The 20,382-nt window shown below is 42.1% G+C and overlaps 2 protein-coding genes across 5 annotated transcripts in view; one reads left to right on the top strand and one right to left on the bottom strand.

The window, feature by feature from the left end:
• The window catches only part of LOC106565279 (N-terminal EF-hand calcium-binding protein 1), a 64,324-nt gene extending 54,891 nt beyond the window's left edge, over nucleotides 1-9,433 (bottom strand). For 2 of the 3 annotated variants that reach the window (XM_082959005.1, XM_082959008.1), the window contains exons 1-2: nucleotides 9,115-9,431; nucleotides 631-655 (exon numbers count right to left, since the gene is read on the bottom strand). In XM_082959005.1, coding sequence (XP_082815131.1) covers nucleotides 631-655; nucleotides 9,115-9,240 — 151 coding nt within the window. In that variant the 5' untranslated portion in view covers nucleotides 9,241-9,431. Of the gene's footprint in view, nucleotides 1-630; nucleotides 656-9,114 lie in introns of all 3 variants that reach the window. The other variant, XM_082959006.1, reaches the window with a different exon arrangement.
• Nucleotides 9,434-16,261: 6,828 nt separating this feature from the next.
• Nucleotides 16,262-20,382, top strand: part of LOC106565280 (E3 ubiquitin-protein ligase Itchy) — a 73,806-nt gene continuing 69,685 nt past the window's right edge. Inside the window, exon 1 of one of the 2 annotated variants that reach the window (XM_045691403.2) lies at nucleotides 16,262-16,528. The gene's annotated coding sequence lies outside the window, so the exon portion shown is untranslated. Of the gene's footprint in view, nucleotides 16,529-17,020; nucleotides 17,182-20,382 lie in introns of those variants that run through there. The other variant, XM_014132219.3, reaches the window with a different exon arrangement.

Genomic DNA, 20,382 nt, shown 5'->3' with positions numbered 1-20,382 from the left:
CTATTGAACTTTTGTTTTTTTATATTAAATGTCATACAGTGAATGACTACGCTTTTAGGCCTATGCATGCAATGCCTTGATGCATTTAGCGCTAAAATCTGACAGCTGAACTCTGAGGTGGACAAATATTGTTTTAGGAAAGTAAAAACAATTAAAATAGGCTATAAAGTTTTGCATATGCTACACATCGAAACACAAGAAATTGTTTTTTGGTACTTTGTTATAGGCTGTTAAGGACACGTAATGTGTGCTGAAAACACATTTAGCCACTATCCCTCGTTTATTGATGGCACTGGCTGCGCCAGGTCGGAGGTTTCTTTCTCTCTCTCTACCCTCAGATCTGAAAGATTCTCTCGGATCCGAACGGGCACGGGTCTGTTTTCCACAGGCTTTTTCAAAAATAGGTCTGACTGTCCTTGGGTCCATTCGGAACAGGCCTGTATTTCACTTTATTTATTTATGCATATTAGTTCTGTGTGGGAATGCCACAAAAGCCACGATTGAATGTAACAATAACAACCGCATATTTCCCCCCTAAATGGTACCATGTGAGGATGATCCTTTAGAAATGGAACAAGATAACTGTAAAAACAACACATTCACTTGAGACAAAATCTGATGTTTACTCACCGTTTTTGTCAGCGCGGCAGAAAATCTGAAAGAAAAGACATTTAGGTATTGATTTTAACAAAGCGTCAAAATAGGGTTTCTTGCAAGGCTATTTCAAATTGGGGTAATTCATCATAAAGACAGTTCCCAGAGAATGTGATATCCTTTTGTGTTAATGGAGCATTTGAGGGTAGGCTATTCCATCATAATTGAAATATACACTGCTCAAAAAAATAAAGGGAACACTTAAACAACACAATGTAACTCCAAGTCAATCACACTTCTGTGAAATCAAACTGTCCACTTAGGAAGCAACACTGATTGACAATAAATTTCACATGCTGTTGTGCAAATGGAATAGACAACAGGTAGAAATGATAGGCAATTATCAAGACACCCCCAATAAAGGAGTGGTTCTGCAGGTGTGGACCACAGACCACTTCTCAGTTCCTATGCTTCCTGGCTGATGTTTGGTCACTTTTGAATGCTGGCGGTGCTTTCACTCTAGTGGTAGCATGAGACGGAGTCTACAACCCACACAAGTGGCTCAGGTAGTGCAGCTCATCCAGGATGGCACATCAATGCGAGCTGTGGCAAGAAGGTTTGCTGTGTCTGTCAGCATAGTGTCCAGAGCATGGAGGCGCTACCAGGAGACAGGCCAGTACATCAGGAGACGTGGAGGAGGTCGTAGGAGGGCAACAACCCAGCAGCAGGACCGCTACCTCCACCTTTGTGCAAGGAGGAGCAGGAGGAGCACTGCCAGAGCCCTGCAAAATGACCTCCAGCAGGCCACAAATGTGCATGTGTCTGCTCAAACGGTCAGAAACAGACTCCATGAGGGTGGTATGAGGGCCCGACGTCCACAGGTGGGGGTTGTGCTTACAGCCCAACACCGTGCAGGACGTTTGGCATTTGCCAGAGAACACCAAGATTGGCAAATTCGCCACTGGCGCCCTGTGCTCTTCACAGATGAAAGCAGGTTCACACTGAGCACGTGACAGACGTGACAGAGTCTGGAGACGCCGTGGAGAACGTTCTGCTGCCTGCAACATCCTCCAGCATGACCGGTTTGGCGGTGGGTCAGTCATGGTGTGGGGTGGCATTTCTTTGGGGGGGCCGCACAGCCCTCCATGTGCTCGCCAGAGGTAGCCTGACTGCCATTAGGTACCGAGATGAGATCCTCAGACCCCTTGTGAGACCATATGCTGGTGCGGTTGGCCCTGGGTTCCTCCTAATGCAAGACAATGCTAGACCTCATGTGGCTGGAGTGTGTCAGCAGTTCCTGCAAGAGGAAGGCATTGATGCTATGGACTGGCCCGCCCGTTCTCCAGACCTGAATCCAATTGACCACATCTGGGATATCATGTCTCGCTCCATCCACCAACGCCACGTTGCACCACAGACTGTCCAGGAGTTGGCGGATGCTTTAGTCCAGGTCTGGGAGGAGATCCCTCAGGAGACCATCCGCCACCTCATCAGGAGCATGCCCAGGCATTGTAGGGAGGTCATACAGGCACGTGGCGGCCACACACACTACTGAGCCTCATTTTGACTTGTTTTAAGGACATTACATCAAAGTTTGATCAGCCTGTAGTGTCGTTTTCCACTTTAATTTTGAGTGTGACTCCAAATCCAGACCTTCATGGGTTGATAAATTGGATTTCCATTGATTATTTTTGTGTGATTTTGTTGTCAGCACATTCAACTATGTAAAGAAAAAAGTATTTAATAAGATTATTTCTTTCAGTCAGATCTAGGATGTGTTGTTTAAGTGTTCCCTTTATTTTTTTGAGCAGTATATATTGTGACAAGGAAACAAGCATGCAGAGAAATGCGTACATCCACTCATCCACACATTTATTCATATTCATAGGATCCCTTGTAAAACAAATAAAATCTAACTCAATCCAAAGAGCATAAAACAACCCTTACATGTGACATGCAATTGCTCAATCTGATTTCTCCATCACTTGGTGTAAGTGAAGAGTAATGACCTTTGACATCAGGATCCATCCCTAGCTCAACCTATGGCGTATTAATAAGCTGACTCCGACTATCACCTTGCAGAAGTCAACAACCTCAGGGTCTTCAACTAGCCTATGACCCCTACTGTCAAAGTTTATTTGCTCAAAGACCCAGACCAGTCAGTTGTGACAAATTGTGTGACCACATATCAAACTCAATTGTTTTTCTATTTTGGATGCATTTGTCTGAGCTAGACAAGCTGATAAGTGCAAGGTTATGCCATTGTGTTAACTGTAAATTATAGAAATACAGTTGAAGTCGAAAGTTTACATACACTTAGGATGAAGTCATTAAAACTCGTTTTTCAACCACTCCACAAATTTCTTGGTAACAAACTATAGTTTTGGCAAGTCGGTCTGGACATCTAGTTTGTGCATGACACAAGTAATTTTTCCAACAATTGTTCACAGACAGATTATTTCACATTATCACAATTCCAGTGGATCAGAAGTTTAAATACACTAAGTTGACCGCGCATTCAAACAGCGTGGAAAATTCCAGGAAATTATGTCATGGCTTTAGAAGCTTCTGATAGGCTAATTGACATAATTTTTGTCAATTGGAGGTGTACCTGTAGATGTATTTCAAGGCATACCTTCAAACTCAGTGCCTCTTTGCTTGACATCATGGGAAAAATCAAAAGAAAAATCAGCGAAGACCTCAAAAAACAATTGTAGACCTCCACAAGTCTGGTTCAACCTTGGGAGCAATTTCCAAACACCTGAAGGTACCACGTTCATCTGTACAAACAATAGTACGCAAGTATAAACACCATGGGACCATGCAGCCGTCATACCGCTCAGGAAGGAGACACGTTCTGTCTCCTAGAGATGAACGTACTTTGTGCGAAAAGTGCAAATCAATCCCAGAACAACAGCAAAGGACCATGTGAATATGCTGGAGGAAACAGGTACGAAAATATCTATATCCACAGTAAAAACTATCGACACAACCTGAAAGGCCGCTCAGCATGGAAGAAGCCACTGCTCCAAAACCGCCATAAAAAAAGCCAGACTACGGTTTGCAACTGCACATGGGGACAAAGATCGTACTTCTTGGAGAAATGTCCTCTGGTTTGATGAAACAAAAATAGAACTGTTTGGCCATCATGACCATTGTTATGTTTGGAGGAAAAAGGGGGAGGGAGGCTTGCAAGCTGAAGAACACCATCCCAACCGTGAAGCACGGGGGTTGCAACATCATGTTGTGGGGGTGCTTTGCTGCAGGAGGGACTGGCACTTCACAAAATATATGGAATCATGAGGGAGGAAAATTGTGGATACATTGAAGCAACATCTCAAGACATCAGTCAGGGTCTTCCAAATGGACAATGACCCCAAGCATACTCCCAAAGTTGTGGCAAAATGGCTTAAGGACAACAAAGTCAAGGTATTGGAGTGGCCATCACAAAGCCCTGACCTCAATCCTATAGAAAATGTATGGGCAGAACTGAAAAAGCATGTGCGAGCAAGGAGGCCTACACACCTGACTCAGTTACACCAGCTCTGTCAGGAGGAATGGGCCAAAATTCACCCAACTTATTGTGGGAAGCTTGTGGAAGGCTACCCAAAACGTTTGACCCAAGTTAAACAATTAAAAGGCAATGCTACCAATAGAGAGCCCTCGGGGTTCTGTATGGTTTTTTAGGTCATGGCGTGACTAGGGGGGGGGGGGGGTTATCTAGTCTTTCTATGTTTGTTGGTGAGTATGGTTCCCAATTAGAGGCAGCTGTTTATCATTGTCTCTAATTGGGGATCATTCTTAAGTTGTCATTTGTTCCCACCTGCTTTGTGGGATACTGTTTTGTGTATGTGCATGTTGCACCACTGTCATGTTTCGTTGTTGGTTTATTGTTTTTTTGGAAGTTTCACTACAAATAAAGATGTGGAACTCAACACACGCTGCGCCTTGGTCCGTCCATTATCACGACCGTGACAGAATATCCCACCAATCAAGGACCAAGCAGCGTGCTCGGGAGGATAAAGTGAGTTGGACCTGGGAGGAAATCCGGGGAGGATGCGAGACCCTTCCTTGGAGAGAATCGCAGAAAGATCAGGAAGGACAGCAACGACACCGGGGCCCGCGGCCACAGAAACCCCCGCACATGGGGTGGTCGACTGAGCAGCGGGGAGTGCCAGAGCCCGTTTGGGAGTCGGTGGAGGAATTCAATGAAAGATACCGGAGAGAGGTGGTAGCGAGGAGTATGCTGCAGCGCAGGCGTACTGAAGAGCGTGACACTCGTCTGGTGCCATCTGCGCCGGCTCCACGCACCAGGCCTCCAGTGAGCCTTCTCAGCCCGGTACATTCTGTGCCGGTTCCTCGCGCTCGCCCTGAAGAGCCAGAAACCGTCAGGGAGGCGATGGAGAAGTTGGGAGAGAGAGAGAGGTGTTGGTCAGGTGTGTTCTGCACGGCATTCGTCCTGAAGAGCGTGTCATCAGTCCGGTGCCACCTGTGCCGGCTCCATGCACCAGGCTTCCAGTGCACCTCCCCAGCCCTGTACATCCTGTGCCGGCTCCCTGCACTCGTCCACCAGTGCGTGTGTACGGTCCGGAGACTCCAGTGACGGTCTACAGCCCGGAACCTCCAGCAACGGTTCACAGTCCAGAGCTTCCAGCAACGGTCTGGAAATTCCAACGACGGGTCAACGGTCCGGAGCCTCCAGTGACGGTCAACAGTCCAGAGCTTCCAGTGACGGTCCAGTGACGGTCCACGGCGTCCAGTCCCGCTCCATGGCCAGAGCCTTCATAATGCACCATTTACAACGTGCAGATAAAGGTCAGCCTTGCTTCCCAGAGCATCTCTGTTTCGGATGACACATTGGAAGGTGTTAAACTTGTGGGAACCTCGAGTCCTACTGACACTGTTCTCTATGAGGGGAAGGAGACTGGTACCCAAGTGACTGCCTGAGGATGATCTCCCTTGTCGTAACTTCCTGTTTTTCAGTGTACGGAAACGCACGCACGATCGCAGTCATGCACGCACACGCAGTCATGCACGCACACGCAGTCATGCACGCACACACAGTCATGCACGCACACACAGTCATGCACGCACACACAGTCATGCACGCACACACAGTCATGCACGCACACACAGTCATGCACACACACAAATATTTTACACACGGTCAACAAACAAGCCATCAAACCTTCAGAGGAGAGTCTTTTGAAGTATCTGCCTTCTCCTTCTGCCTAATTCAAGCAGTTGAGATCTGAGGTTGTATTCCTCTGTGTTCAAATTGCAGCTTAAGACCATGATTATTTGTGTTCCGATTACAAATATTACGCACAGCTTCACACTCCAATGATTTCAAAATGCTATCATAAACTGTGACTTTTCTATGTTACCTATAGGGAAAAATGACATAAGATTACACATTTCCAAGGGCAAAATATACAATGGTATCTCAGAACTATTTAGCCTTGTAATATATTCATATCACAAAGAGCTCATCCACTTATCAACCGAATGAATTAGACAAACACACTCTAACGCTATATTTGGGTTGTTTATCTCGAGAGCGATAGAAAATCAAATCAAAGTTCATCAGTTGGCATTGTCAGGCAGGAGTGCATGCATCTCAATAAATCAATATTCTGAACTGCACAATACATTTTCAAGGAGATGATGGCAAAGACAATATATTTTTATCTAAGCGCATTCATTATTCTTCCTTTGGTTAGTGCATGGTGAGGAGAGAGGGTCACATAAATAACATATGATCACAACTCACTGTGATGAAACAAACAAAGAAACAAGGAATCCAATTAAAAGTAGGCAGTAAAAACCTCAACGGAGCTTCGGTGTGTTATATGAATAAGATATCCACAAATTAACAGATCCAAACTCACTGTGATGATCAAGGAACAAATAAACCAACTAACAAGGGATGCTGTAAAAACTACACAATAGAAGCCACTATGTCACTTTAGTGTTCTAGTATTCAAGGTTACTGTAAAAGCCGATGTAAACAGCAGTCTATCTACGGAGCATTTCCATTATTGCTTGTGTCAAGTTTGCAGAAACATTGCTGCTGCTTATAACTATCTAAGATGTGCCAAATAAATGATCTCTAAGTAAGCGCTCCAGCTATACATTTGGTTTGCTAACTTACTAGCTAAGTGGCTAGCTTGCGAGATTAAGCTTCTTTGTTACAGCAGAGACAATCAATCCCATCCAGAATCAAGATCCTTGCTGCCTAAATATGTTGTGTCCAAAGAAACTAACCATTTTTCAAATACTTTTTTAGGTTTGGAGAGCAATAGCGCCCCTTGTGTGCACTGTCAGTAATATCAAATACCCCGGTATGGTACAGGAACGTTGTGAAAATCTGGATGCCGCCCAACAAACACACAGTCTTGTACAGCTAACCTTGTGGGGCCACACAATTCAGTCCCATTCAAAATCATATTTTCCCTAACCCCTAACCTGTACTCTTACCCTAACTATGGATGCACGATATAGTCGGTGTACATATCGGAATTGGCTGATATTAGCTGAAAATGCCAACATCAGTATCGGCCGATGTCTAGTTTAATGCCGATGTGTAAAACCGATGTCAAAGCCGACATGCATAACTATATAACGAAGGGACATGACGTAATGACGCCACGTAAAATGTTGCACTATACGTGCAACACAGCATTCTGAAACTAGCCCACAATGTCTGCTTTTGGGATCAAGCAGTCAACAAGTCAAGCAGTCATTTCAAAGAGTAACAAAAAAGGCAAGACAATGGAATTTCATTGCCCTTGACAATCAACCGTTCTCTGTCGTGGGTGATGTTGGCTTCGCTGACTGGTTGAGCACCGGTTAACACTACCAAGTGCGTTATTTTTCCAATGTTGCCCTACCGGAGTTACACAGTAATAGCGTCACTGCTATTAGCTTCACGACATACATACTATGGAACGCCATTTGGGTCTTTGCATGTTAAAAAAGATACAGTAGCACTGTCAGTCTAGGAGAAAGGGTTAAATATCAGTGCTTGTGTTGAATGTTTTTTTTTTTGTCTGAATTACAGCTGTAACGACCCTTTGGGAAGAATTAAACTTGGTTAAGCTTCTCTAGTGTATGTGAGTTATTTACTCAAAAAAATTATAACCTAACTGCAAAGTCCACTATTGTGGCTAATCCTTCTTGTGGCTAGCTTCACATAGATGGGTCCGTAGATGCAGTGCCTTAGACCGCTGCGTCCATGTGTGTGTGTGTGTGTGTGTGTGTGTGTGTGTGTGTGTGTGTGTGTGTGTGTGTGTGTGTGTGTGTGTGTGTGTTAACTATTTAACTGTACTAGAATGCGTAAAAGGGTCGCTAAAATTTTAAATATCGGTTATCGGTATTGTTTTTTTGCACAGAAAAGATCGGAATCGGCCAAAAATGTAATATCGGTGCATCACTAACCCTAACCCAAAAACCTAACCTTAACCCTAGCTCCCAACCCTAACAAAATGTCCCCAGTTGGTCAAAAAAAAAAAAGAAGAAAAATAAAAAGTTTACTATTCTTGTTAAACAAACAAACAAACAAACAAACAAACAAACAAACAAACAAACACACACACACGTTGAGTTCAATACATGGTCGTCAAATATATCAGGAGTCAATGAGTGCAGTAAGGTGTGGTGGAGATATGGACACTTAACCTCAATTAAATGTTTGTGTTGGTTACAGTAGGTCGATAATGGTGTCTTTAGCCACAATATGGCAAGATCTATTTACCATGAATTTTTAAAACAAGATGCTTACAAAACAAGTAGTTTAATCTCCATGATGATTGATTATAAATACATACAGGTGGACTGGTTTTTTACATCATTAGCCTATAGTTCAACTATGCATAATAGTTTTTGTGCATGCTTACAAGGGTGGGTATAATTTGTGTTACGTTCCAACAGTAATCTGTTCCAAAAACTTCGTAAATAACAAGGTTGTAAACAAACAACGCATACAAAGTTGTATGGGTCCCGTGTGGCTCAGTTGGTAGAGCATGGTGTTTGCAACGCCAGGGTTGTGGGTTCAATTCCCACGGGGGACCAGTACGGGTGGAAAAAAAATGTATGACATGTATGTATTCACTACTGTAAGTGGCTCTGGATAAGAGCGTCTGCTAAAATGACTAAAGTGTAAAAAATGTATAGCGGGAGAATAAAATACCAGGGAGGGAGTGGGCAATTTTGTTGAGTTTTTCACTCACCACGTTTATTCTGAAAAATGTTTGTCCTCACTCTGGTAGCCTATGTACAAACATTAAGAATAAGCTACGTGGTGAGTTGATGCCTATTCGGCAGCTAGGTGAATTGATCATGCTACTTTGTATGCGTTGTTTGTTGGCATTCTTGTTATTTACGAAGTTATTGGAACAGATTCCTGTTGGAACGTTCCACAAATTACACCCACCGCCCAAATGAACATACATCAACCATAGGCAAATAAAGAATTTCAATAGCTTGATAGCTCTGCAGAGAGAATACGTGACTACTTACATCTTTCAAAATTGGAAGTCCATTAACAGGGCTATGCAGTAGCTGCAGTTGTTCCTGCTGAGCGCGAAGATGCTTATTTTTCGCCGACTGAAGGCACATCGTGATCATCTCTGTGCACGCCAACATCTTGATGTGGAAGATGTATAGCCGACTTGTAGACACCTGCTCTTTGGAAAGTGTAGCCTTTTGAAAATAGGTTCAAAAGTGTCGGCCTGCCCTGTTAAACCGAGGCAAAAGTGCTGCAACAGTGATGTTGATCTGCAACCGTGCTCCAGCAGTGATGTTGCTCTGCAACTTTCTGCGGTAGGTAACCCCACCTTCTAGAGCGCTGATTGGTCAAAATCTTTGTTTGCGCATCCCTGCAAGGCAAGAGGAGGAAAAGATACCACGTGGCGCAATAAGAATATTATTTTACAATATAAATTGTAGAAAGGGCTAGAATAGGCGAATTTCAAACATTAGAAGCGAATAAGATTGATAGAGCTACAATAAGGATGTTGATATGAAGGAAATAAAATGTTGCCTCCCTCTACCTGTAGGTTAAAGGTAGACTCAGCGAAATGAGCAGATAATGGTCCTGTTTGAGAGAATCAAAACTGTGATGTATCATGGGTAAATTGATGTGACCGATCTACAAATAATAATGAGTAGTTATTTATGATGCAACCTTTTTTACTGGGTAAAGTTCATGATGCCATTGACCTTAACAAGGGCCCAAGGACCAGTGGAAACAAAATAGCCCCATAACATCAGAGATCCACCATTTTTTCTTCTAACCTGTGCAGGGGAGAGCTTTTGTCACTGAAGGTCCAGTGCAGAGTTTGTGATTTGTGTACTCTTATGAATATGTATTACTGTAATCCTGTTTCAAACAAGCAAACCTAAACTCTAGTTAATAAATACATGTTGCTTGTTTAACATTTTTGGAATGTATCTTGTTTTGGCTCCCACACGATTTAGTTTCCATGTGTAAAAATATTAAATTTTATTTTCATTTTGGAAGTGAATGTCTAATTTCTAGAAATTCTTATTTATCATGCAAAAAAACGTGGCCTACTAGCTACGTTGTTGCTCACATCGCCTTACGTTGGTCACATGACACAGATGTTCCCAAGCGGCCTTCCCTTGTTAACATAGCCACAAAGTCATGATTATGGCTAATCCCCGCCCATTTATCAAATGTGCCTTCTTAAAATCAGATATTAAACCTAACCCTAACTTTATGTCCAACCCTAACCCTAACCGGTTTTTCAACAACAACAAACAAGTAGAATCTTTGTTAATTATATCATAAATAGGACTGGTGGAGTTATGTCACACATACAGCTAACTAAAATATATAGAAATGTCCGCTCTATCCAAAATTACAACCAACTAATTGCAGCATTACTGCAGAAATGGAAGAGGGGGAAAAGTAAGGACCTTGTCTGTCGGCCCTGCATTAAAAACCAAAATTGGTTAAAGAAAATTCTGATAAATAAGTAAGTATACCAGTTTCATTTAAGGTCCAAAAAATTGACAGCTGTGCCATATAGATTGAAAAATAGTTTGGAAGAGATTTTCGATGCACCGATTCCATGGCACATGGTTTATGAACTGATACACAAAACGACGCTGGATTCAAAACATCACATTTTTCTATTTAAATTATTATACAAATTCTTGCAACCAAATAGAATGTTATATATTTGGGGGATAAAACCATCCCAGCTCTGCAGATTTTGCTGCGAAGAGAAAGAATCATTTCTTTTGGTAACTTGTTTTTGGTCGCAGGTCCAGGAATGGCTGAAGAATTGCAACATAGTCAATCGATCAATAATATTATAATACTTTTAGCCAAAATGTGTATCTTTAATTTACAATCTGTAGATACTATGAGAAGAGAAAGGTTCAGAACTTTTGTGAAACATCACAGCACAGTTGAAAAATATATGGCAAATAGAAATAAAAATGTATGGTGTTAAGAGATAGATGGGAGTGGTTGAGTGGAGCTGAAGGAAGGGACTTAAAACAACAAGATAACCAATGTAAAAAATATACTGTGTCCATAAAATGTATATAGGTTCAGAACTTTTGTGAAACAGCACAGTTAAGAATATATGGCAAATAGAAATCCCACTGGATGGTCTTCAGAGATAGATGGGAGGGATTGTGGGTAGTTGAAGGGTGGGATTAAAAACAAACAAAAGAAAACTATTGTAAAATACATTGTGTCCGTAAAATGTATATAGCATGTATGAGCTGGAAGTAGAAGCTTAAGTGTTGTTGTCCATTAGTTTACTCAAATTAGGGGATGGGTGGTGGGGTTTGTGGAAAATAATAAGGACAATATATTTATATACTGTATATATTTGCAAAAAAATATATGGGGGGATTGGAAATGATGCAGACAATTACATTGATGGAAGCTACAATCTATCTGCAATATTAAAGCTGATCTACCCCCCCAATTAAAAAAAATATATATTATAATAATACTTGCCTAACCTAATGCCTAACCCTAACCTTAAATTAAGATCAAAAGACACATTTTTGAAGCCAATTTAGATTTTGTGGGTGTGAAATCTGACTTTGTGGCTGTGTTATCTAGTCGAAACAAAGCCTGGGCTCTGCTCAACTCCATTGGTGGAGTTCATCAGAAACTTCCTTCACCATGGCGTTAACTTGACTCAGCTAGTGGAAACCTAGCTCTCAAACACTTTCCAGTAGGGTTTTCAGAGGTTAGCTTCGCCCACAGCTGTCTCCATGTGAACTACAATGTCCTGATGTCCTAGCCGTGTCTGAATCCTGGCTTAGGAAGGCCACGTAAAATTCTGAAATTTCCATCCCCAACTACAACATTTTCCGACAAGATAGAACTGCCAAAGGGGGCGAAGTTGCAATCTACTGTAGAGTTCTGTCATACTATCCAGGTCTGTGCCCAAACAATTCAAGCTTCTACTTTTATAAATCCACCTTTCCAGAAATAAGTCTCTCACCGTTGCCGCTTGTTATAGACCCCCCTCAGCCTCCAGCTGTGCCCTGGACACCATATGTGAATTGATTGCCCCCCATCTATCTTCAGAGTTCGTACTGTTAGGTGACCTAAACTGGGATATGATTAACACCCCGGCCGCCCTACAATCTAAGCTAGATGCCCTCAATCTCACACAATTATCAAGGAACCTACCAGGTACAACCCTAAATCATGGGCACCCTCATAGATATCATCCTGACCAACTTCCCTTTAAACACACCACTGCTGTCTTCAACCAGGATCTCAGCGATCAATTCCTCATTGCCTGCGTCTGTAATGGGTCCGCGGTCAAACAACCACCTCTCATCACTGTCAAACACTCCCAAAACACTTCAGCGAGCTGGCCTTTTTAATCAACCTGGCCCGGGTATCCTGGAAGGATATTAACCTCATCCCGTCAGTAGAGGATGCCTGCCTCTTTAAAGTGCTTCCTCACCATCTTAAATAAGCATGCCCCATTCAAAAAATGTAGAATGAAGAACAGATATAGCTCTTGGTTCACCCCAGACTTGACTGCCCTTGATCAGCACAAAAACATAATGTGGCATATTGCATTATCATCGAATAGCCCCTGCGATATGCAACTTTTCAGGGAAGTCAGGAACCAATATACACAGTCTGTTAGGAAAGCTGAGGCTAGCTTTATCAAACAGAAATTTGAATCCTGTAGCATTATTCCAAAAAGATTTGGGACACTGTAAAGTCCATGGAGAATAAGAGCACCTCCTCCCAGCTGCCCACTGCACTGAGGCTAGGAAACACTGTCACCACTGATAAATCTACGATAATCGATCATTTCAATAAGCATTTTTCTACGGCTGGCCATGCTTTCCACCTGGCTACCCCTACCCCGGCCAACAGCTCTGCACCCCCCGCAGCAACATGCCCAATTCCCCCCTGCTTCTCCTTCACCCAAATCCAGATAGCTGATGTTCTGAAAGAGCTGAAAAATCTGGATCCCTACAAATCAGCCGGGCTAGACAATCTGGACCCTCTCTTTCTAAAATTATCCACCGAAATTGTTGCAACCCTTATTACTAGCCTGTTCAACCTCTCTTTCATATCGTCTGAGATCCCAAAAGATTGGAAAGCTGCCGCAGTCATCCCCCTCTTCAAAGAGGGAGACACTCTAGACCCAAACTGTTATAGACCTATATCCATCCTGCCCTGCCTTTCTAAAGTCTTCGAAAGCCAAGTTAACAAACAGATCACCGACCATTTCGAATCCCATCGTACATTCTCCACTATGCAATCTGGTTTCTGAGCTGGCCTTGGGTGCACCTCAGCCACGCTCAAGGTCCTAAACGATATCATAACCGCCATCGATAAAAGACAGTACTGTGCAGACTTTTTCATTGACCTGGCCAAGGCTTTCGACTCTGTCAATCACCGCATTCTTATCAACAGACTCAATAGCCTTGGTTTCTCAAATGACTGCCTCGCCTGGTTCACCAATTACTTCTCAGATAGTTCAGTGTGTCAAATCGGAGGGCCTGATGTCCGGGACTCTGGCAGTATCTATGGGGGTGCCACAGGTTTAAATTCTCGGGCCGACTCTTTTCTCTGTATGTGTCAATGATGTCGCTCTTGCTGCTGGTGATTCTCTGATCCACCTCCACGCAGACGACACCATTCTGTATACATCTGGCCCTTCCTTGGACACTGTGTTAACAAACCTCCAAACAAGCTTCAATGCCATACAACACTCCTTCCATGGCCTTCAACTGCTCTTAAATGCTAGTAAAACTAAATGCATGCTCTACAACCGATTGCTGCCTGCACCCGCCCGCCCGCTAGCATCACTACTCTGGACGGTTCTGACTTCGAATATGTGGACAACTACATGTACCTCGGTGTCTGGTTAGACTGTGAACTCTCCTTCCAGACTCACATTAAGCATCTCCAATCCAAAATGAAATCTAGAATCGACTTCCTATTTCGCAACAAAGCCTCCTTCACTCATGCTGCCAAACATACCCTCGTAAAACTGACTATCCTACCAATCCTTGACTTTGGCGATGTCATTTATAAAATAGCCTCCAACACTCTACTCAGCAATTTGGATGTAGTCTATCACAGTGCCATCCGTTTTGTCACCAAAGCCCCAAATACTAACCACCACTGCTACCTGTATGCTCTCATTGGCTGGCCCTCGCTACATATTCACCGCCAAACCCACTGGCTCCAGGTCATCTATAAGTCTATGCTAGGTAAAGCCCCGCCTTATCTCAGCTCACTGGTCACCATAGCAACACCCATCCATAGCACGCACTCCAGCAGGTATATCTCACTGGTCGTCCCCAAAGCCAAAACCTCCTTTGGCCGCCTTTCCTTCCAGTTCTCTGCTGCCAATGACTGGAACGAATTGCAAAAATCACTGAAGCTGGAGACTTATTTTTCCCTCACTAGCTTTAAGCATCAGCTGTCAGAGCAGCTTCCGATCACTGTACCTGTACACAGCCCATCTGTAAATAGAACACCCAACTACCTCATCCCCATATTGTTATTTATTTTTTTGCTCTTTTGCACCCCAGTATCTCTACTTGCACATCATCATCTGCACATCTATTACTTTGGTGTTAATGCTAAGTTGTAATTATTTCTCCACTATGGCCTATTTATTGCCTTACCTCCCTAATCTTACTACGTTTGCACACACTGTACATATATTTTTCTATTGTGTTATTGACTGTACGTTTGCTTATCCCATGTGTAACTCTGTGTTGTTGTTTTTGTCGCACTGCTTTGCTTTATCTTGGCCAGGTTGCAGTTGTAAATGAGAACTTTTTCTCAACTGGCCTACCTGGTTAAATAAAGGTGAAAAAATAAAAATAAAAACACTGTCCTGTGTGGCTCAGTTGGTAGAGCATGGTGTTTGCAACGCCAGGGTTGTGGGTTTGATTCCCACAGGGGACCAGTACGGAGAAAAACAATGTATGAAAATGTATGAAATGTATGCACTCACTACTGTAAGTCACTCTGGATAAGAGTGTCTGCTAAATGACTGAAATGTAAAATGTTTAGAAACGTCAGTAATCATCGCATGCAAAAAAAAAACTCCAAAACATATGGCCTTTGTCTTTCCTATTGGCTATAATGAATGTTTTAAATAAAAAATATTCACTCGCTGTAGCAGTTTTGCACACACCCATATGCTGTGTGCCTCCAACCGACGAACCAAACTTCCTCCCCAGTTACGCTTACACACAGGTGTTCGAAGCACACAGGGTTGGGTAGGTTACTTTCTAAATGGAACCTGTTACATTTAGTAGTTACCTGTCCAAAATTGCAATCTGTAACGTACCTTTTGGATTACCCAAACTCAGTAACGTTATCTGATTACTTTTAGATTACTTTCCCATTAAAAGGTACAGGTTAGTAGCTGGCACATTAAATGTAACCTTAACTTTAACCGCACTGCCTAACCCTAATGTTATATTAAGACTAAAAAGCAATTTATTTTCATAAATGTTTACAACAGGCTATATCCAATTTTGACTTTACAATTGGCCCATCAAGCAGAAATCACTCAGTTCTGCCTCAAGGACCTCATCTACCTCAACTACCTTGGACCCCTGCATATTGACTCGGTACTGGTACTCCTTGTATATAGCCTCATTTTGTTTTTTTATTGTGTTACTATTTCCTTTTTTATTTCCTTTTTTATTTAGCAAATATTTGTCTTACTTTTTAACTCTGCATTTTTGGGAATGGGCTCGAAAGTAAGCATTTCACCATAATGTCTACAGCACATTTTTGTGAAAAGAGTGCTCTGTGAACAGAACAACATCAACTGATGTGAACTCCGTGACAGCTTTGGTTGTCCTGCTTTGCATGCCATTCTCTACTCTCACCTGAGATGCAGAATAAAGCTACTACCGGAAGTGACTTTTTCGGAACAGATTATGAGAATTTACACAGCAGGTTAGTTGAATTAATGTAGCAGGTTAGGTGAATGAGGTTAAGGTTAGGAAAAGGGTTAGGGTCTGCTAAAATGCTCTTCTAATCTGCTACGAAAAGTCACTTCCGGTTGTAGCTGTATTTGCATAAGGAACGACACCTCACATTTTCTGGCCTATCCAGACAAAGGATCGAATACCCGTTTGTGAACATGGCAGCTCTGCTTAGAATACAAGATATGGGACGGGAGACTAGCAATGGCAGCAAACGCAGTCTCATCTCGCTGTAATATTCTCCGATGGATTTAGAGCTTTCAACATGAAAAAATACAAAATCATTTTGTAGTATTGAAACAAGATCACTTTCTTTTGGTCACAGAGAGACAAAATCAACTTGTCCTTAGAGCTGAAGTTGTAACGAGTCTGCAGGCATTTGAATGGCGGAGAACACTGGGCAGAAAATGCTCTGTCATCAGTTACAATTTTGTACTGTAACTAAGTATGATCATATTTATTTGAAAGTTATAAGAAATGTGAGATATTAGATTAAGTCGTATATAATTTGATTGTTACTATATTTAGAAAGCATTTCAATCATTTAAAGCCCTATTCCCCCACTTTTGTTGAATAGGAAAAATTATGATTTTTTATATTTTTACATTTTAATCATATTTGTACTGTGTACTTAACCTTGTGTCCTAAAAATGACTACACCTCAGCAGTGTATAACTATGTTTGATAACATAGATAACATAACTATGAGATTGTAATATTTCTGGTAGTATAAGCATTACTAGGTTTTGTTTATGGCCCTCTCATTATAAAGAATTACAGTACTTTTGGGTATGTCTATGTAGGCGGAAGTCAGGTTGTGTTTGTTTATTATTTTTTCTGTCTTTAAACTGTGATTGACTACACACTCCAGTACAGTAGGTGGTGGTATGCACCTCTAGTGTTTGTTTGCTAACCGCCGTAATACCATATACGAAGAAGTGAATGGGCTTGTGCAAACCTGGTGGAAACCGTGCCAAGGGCTGTGAGCGGTAGCTGTCAGACATCTTTCTAGTTTTTCTGAGAAATCGTTTACAGTCCACATATGCTTTGGTGGGCGTGAGGGGACATTACAGAAAAATTTGCTACCAACCGTCACGGGTAAGACATAATCCAATCGTTTTTATGGAAGAATTGTACATTTTCAAAGATATCCGTAGCTAGCTATTTAGCCTAGGCTAGCTAACGTTAGCTAGCTATCTCACCTGTGTGACAGCAAAATTCAAAGCTAGCAAACCTGTGCAAAACTTCACGACACATGCTACTGATTAAGTAGCTAGTTAATAATTAAGATAGCTAACTATAATCTAGTGTTTGTTCTTCTATATGTTGTGAAACTAATATGTAACGATAGCTAACTAGTTAACTACCAGAGTTGTTGTTGTTAGCTGTTAGTAACTAGCTAGCTTTTTTTGGCCTGCTTTCAACCAGAGTGAGCGACCAGGGCTTGTTATTGTAATCTCTGCTTTGCTTTTCGCTTGACATTTTCCTATTTTATCGCTCCTATTCCATGTAGCAGTAGGCTATACATTGTTGTATCGTTACCCTGTTAAATCAGAAATTATTCAAATAGTATCTACAGGGCAGCTAATTTAGCTAGCAAACATACAGTGCCTACTTTAGTTATCTAACGTGGTTAGGTCTACATGGTTGTATTTTGCTAACACTAAAACGTGGATTAGTTAGTTAGCAAATTTAGCTGTATATCCCCCCCACACACAAACAGCTAGCAATACAAATAACGTTAGTTACTAAGCGTTTGTCTTTCTACCAGAAGTAGCTAGCTAGTTAATTATGTAAAATCGGATTTGCGTTTTGTGGTGATATATATTAAAATTTTAGTATTTTTTTTCTTCATTTAACCTTTATTTATGGAAGGGGGTTTTGTGGCAACTTCTGAGCTTGACATACTTAATGTCACTAGCCTGTGGAAGTTAGGAAACCAAGGGACGAGTAAATGTTTGTCTTCAACCCAGACAGAAAAGTGAGAGCCAGGTTACAGTAACTAAAGAAATGAGGCGAGGGGAACAGTAGGCCAGCACCCTTTATTTTTAGACTGCCTTGTTTCCTCGGAAGCCCATTGCCACTGCCAACATTTGTTTAAAAGGTAGATGTAAAAGGTTGAATTTGCATCTTGAAATTATGACCAAGTATTTCAAAATGTTGACTTGCTTATCTTTTCAATTTGTGATACTAAATAGACATTTTGAGATGCATAAGTCAATCCATCTAAACACGTTGCTGAGATCAGCAGGGCCGCTGGCAAACATCTGGCGGGCTGGCATTTGCCCCAACAAATATTGACACAAACGTGTTGAAAAAGGGACAAAGTACTGTTGTTTAGACTGATTTGCCTCATGATTTGTCAACTCGTGCACAGTTAATCTGTGCTTCAGTCTGATCAACTGTAGCCTACTGATAACAACCACAGCTGCAGGTAGCCTAGAGATGCCTATGCGCTCTGATCCCCTTTGGCCGGGGGAAACGAAGCGGTAACGTCATGTATTTATAGCCTAAGCTATGGATTTATAGCCTAAAATAGGCCTATTTATTTGTGTTAAGAGAAATGTTAATGTGATCAAATTTGGTTGATATTCAAACTTCGGGTGGCAAGGCTACCTAGACGTTATCAATCACATTATTGGCTGGAATGAATCAACACAGTAGTGATGTGTGAGTACATTTTTAATTAGAAATGCAAAGGCCTACACGATGCAACCCTGCATAAAGTAAGCTCAGCCCTGTTAGTTCTATTGTCCAATCTGGTCCCATCATAGCCCATATAAAACTGTTTTACAGCTGGTTTATTACAATGTTGTACTCGACAACTAGGGTCCTCCCCACTCTGGGACCTTGTCGTGCATCACCACATAATGTTACAAATGAAGAATCATATATGAGTATGGTCTACTATCTCAACATTTCAACTTAGTATCTCAACATTTTGAGTTGCGTGTATCCTCATTTAATAAATGTTTTGTGTGGCGGGAGTGGGCTTCCATACTGTGGGTCCCATTGTCATTCCAAACATGTTATTAAACAGATATGAACATTTAGGCGAAAGCATTTTGGTTCTATTGATTTGGGTGTATTTTATTCAGTCAGACTTAAGACCCATGCACAGTACTGAGACAGCCTTGGTGCAAATTGCAAATGACCTGCTCATGGCTGCAGATTCAGGATCATCTTGATTTTTCTGGAGCTCAGTGCTGCTTTTGACACAGTAAATCACGCCATTCTACTGCAGTGCCTCAGAGAGCACACTGCCATCTGTGGGACTGCCCTAAACTGGTTCAGCTACCTCTCTAACTGCAAGCAGGATGTCACCCTTGGTGATACAAGATCAGAGGAGTCCACCATAATCTGTTGGGTCCTACAAGGGTCGGTGCTAGCACCCATTCTCTTCCTAGTCTACATGCTCCCACTTGTCCAGATCTTCAGACAGCACAGTGCCCATTTCCACTGCTATGCAGATGTTGCACAAGTGTACCTTAAAACAAATCCTGTCTGGAAGAGGTAAAATCTTGGAAGCAGAACAACTTCCTCCAATTCAACAGCAGCAAGACAGAGGCAATGCTGATACGCACCCCCCAGCAGATCAACAACTCCTGCAGCATCTGTCTTGCGATAGAGACCACATCATTCCCCTCTCCTCAGTCATAAACTTGAGTGTGAAATTCGACCCTGCTCTCTCCTACAATACCCACATTTGTAAAACGTCATTCTTTCATCTGAAGAACATTTCCCGCCTAAAACCCTCTCACCATTTCTGATCAAGAAAAGCTTATCTATGCATTCGCTTTCTCTAGAATTGATTGTGAACACAGTACTTGGGGGCCTGCCTGCAAATCCAATTAATAAATTACAGCTCATCCAAAACAATGCTGCAAGGAAAACAAATAAGTCTACCACCATCTCCCCCATCCATGCTGACATCCATTGGCTGTCCCTCAATGAATTGCCTTTCAAATTCACTTCGTCTACAAAGCCTTAAATGGCACCGGACCTGCCTACCTGTCAGATCTCCTCTCACCCTATAAACCTCCACGCACACTACGTTCAGGCCATGCCAAACTGCTCAAACTATTGGGGCTTTTAAAGCAGGCTTTAAAGGTCATGGACAGTCAAAATCATGTTTTTCATGAAGTTGGAGGATATTTGAAGAAAACCAGACCAAATTATGATGACCAAAGGTATGAAAAATGTCTGCTTCTACATTGATAAAGTTTGATCAGAAAGTTACTGGATTGACTGACCTTCATGTCTTAAAGTAATGATGGACTGTCGTTTCTCTTTGCTTAT

Source organism: Salmo salar, chromosome 12 (assembly GCF_965601325.2).
Source record: "Salmo salar chromosome 12, fSalSal1, whole genome shotgun sequence".
Taxonomy (NCBI): Eukaryota; Metazoa; Chordata; class Actinopteri; order Salmoniformes; family Salmonidae; genus Salmo; species Salmo salar.
This window is presented reverse-complemented; position numbering and strand designations above follow the sequence as displayed.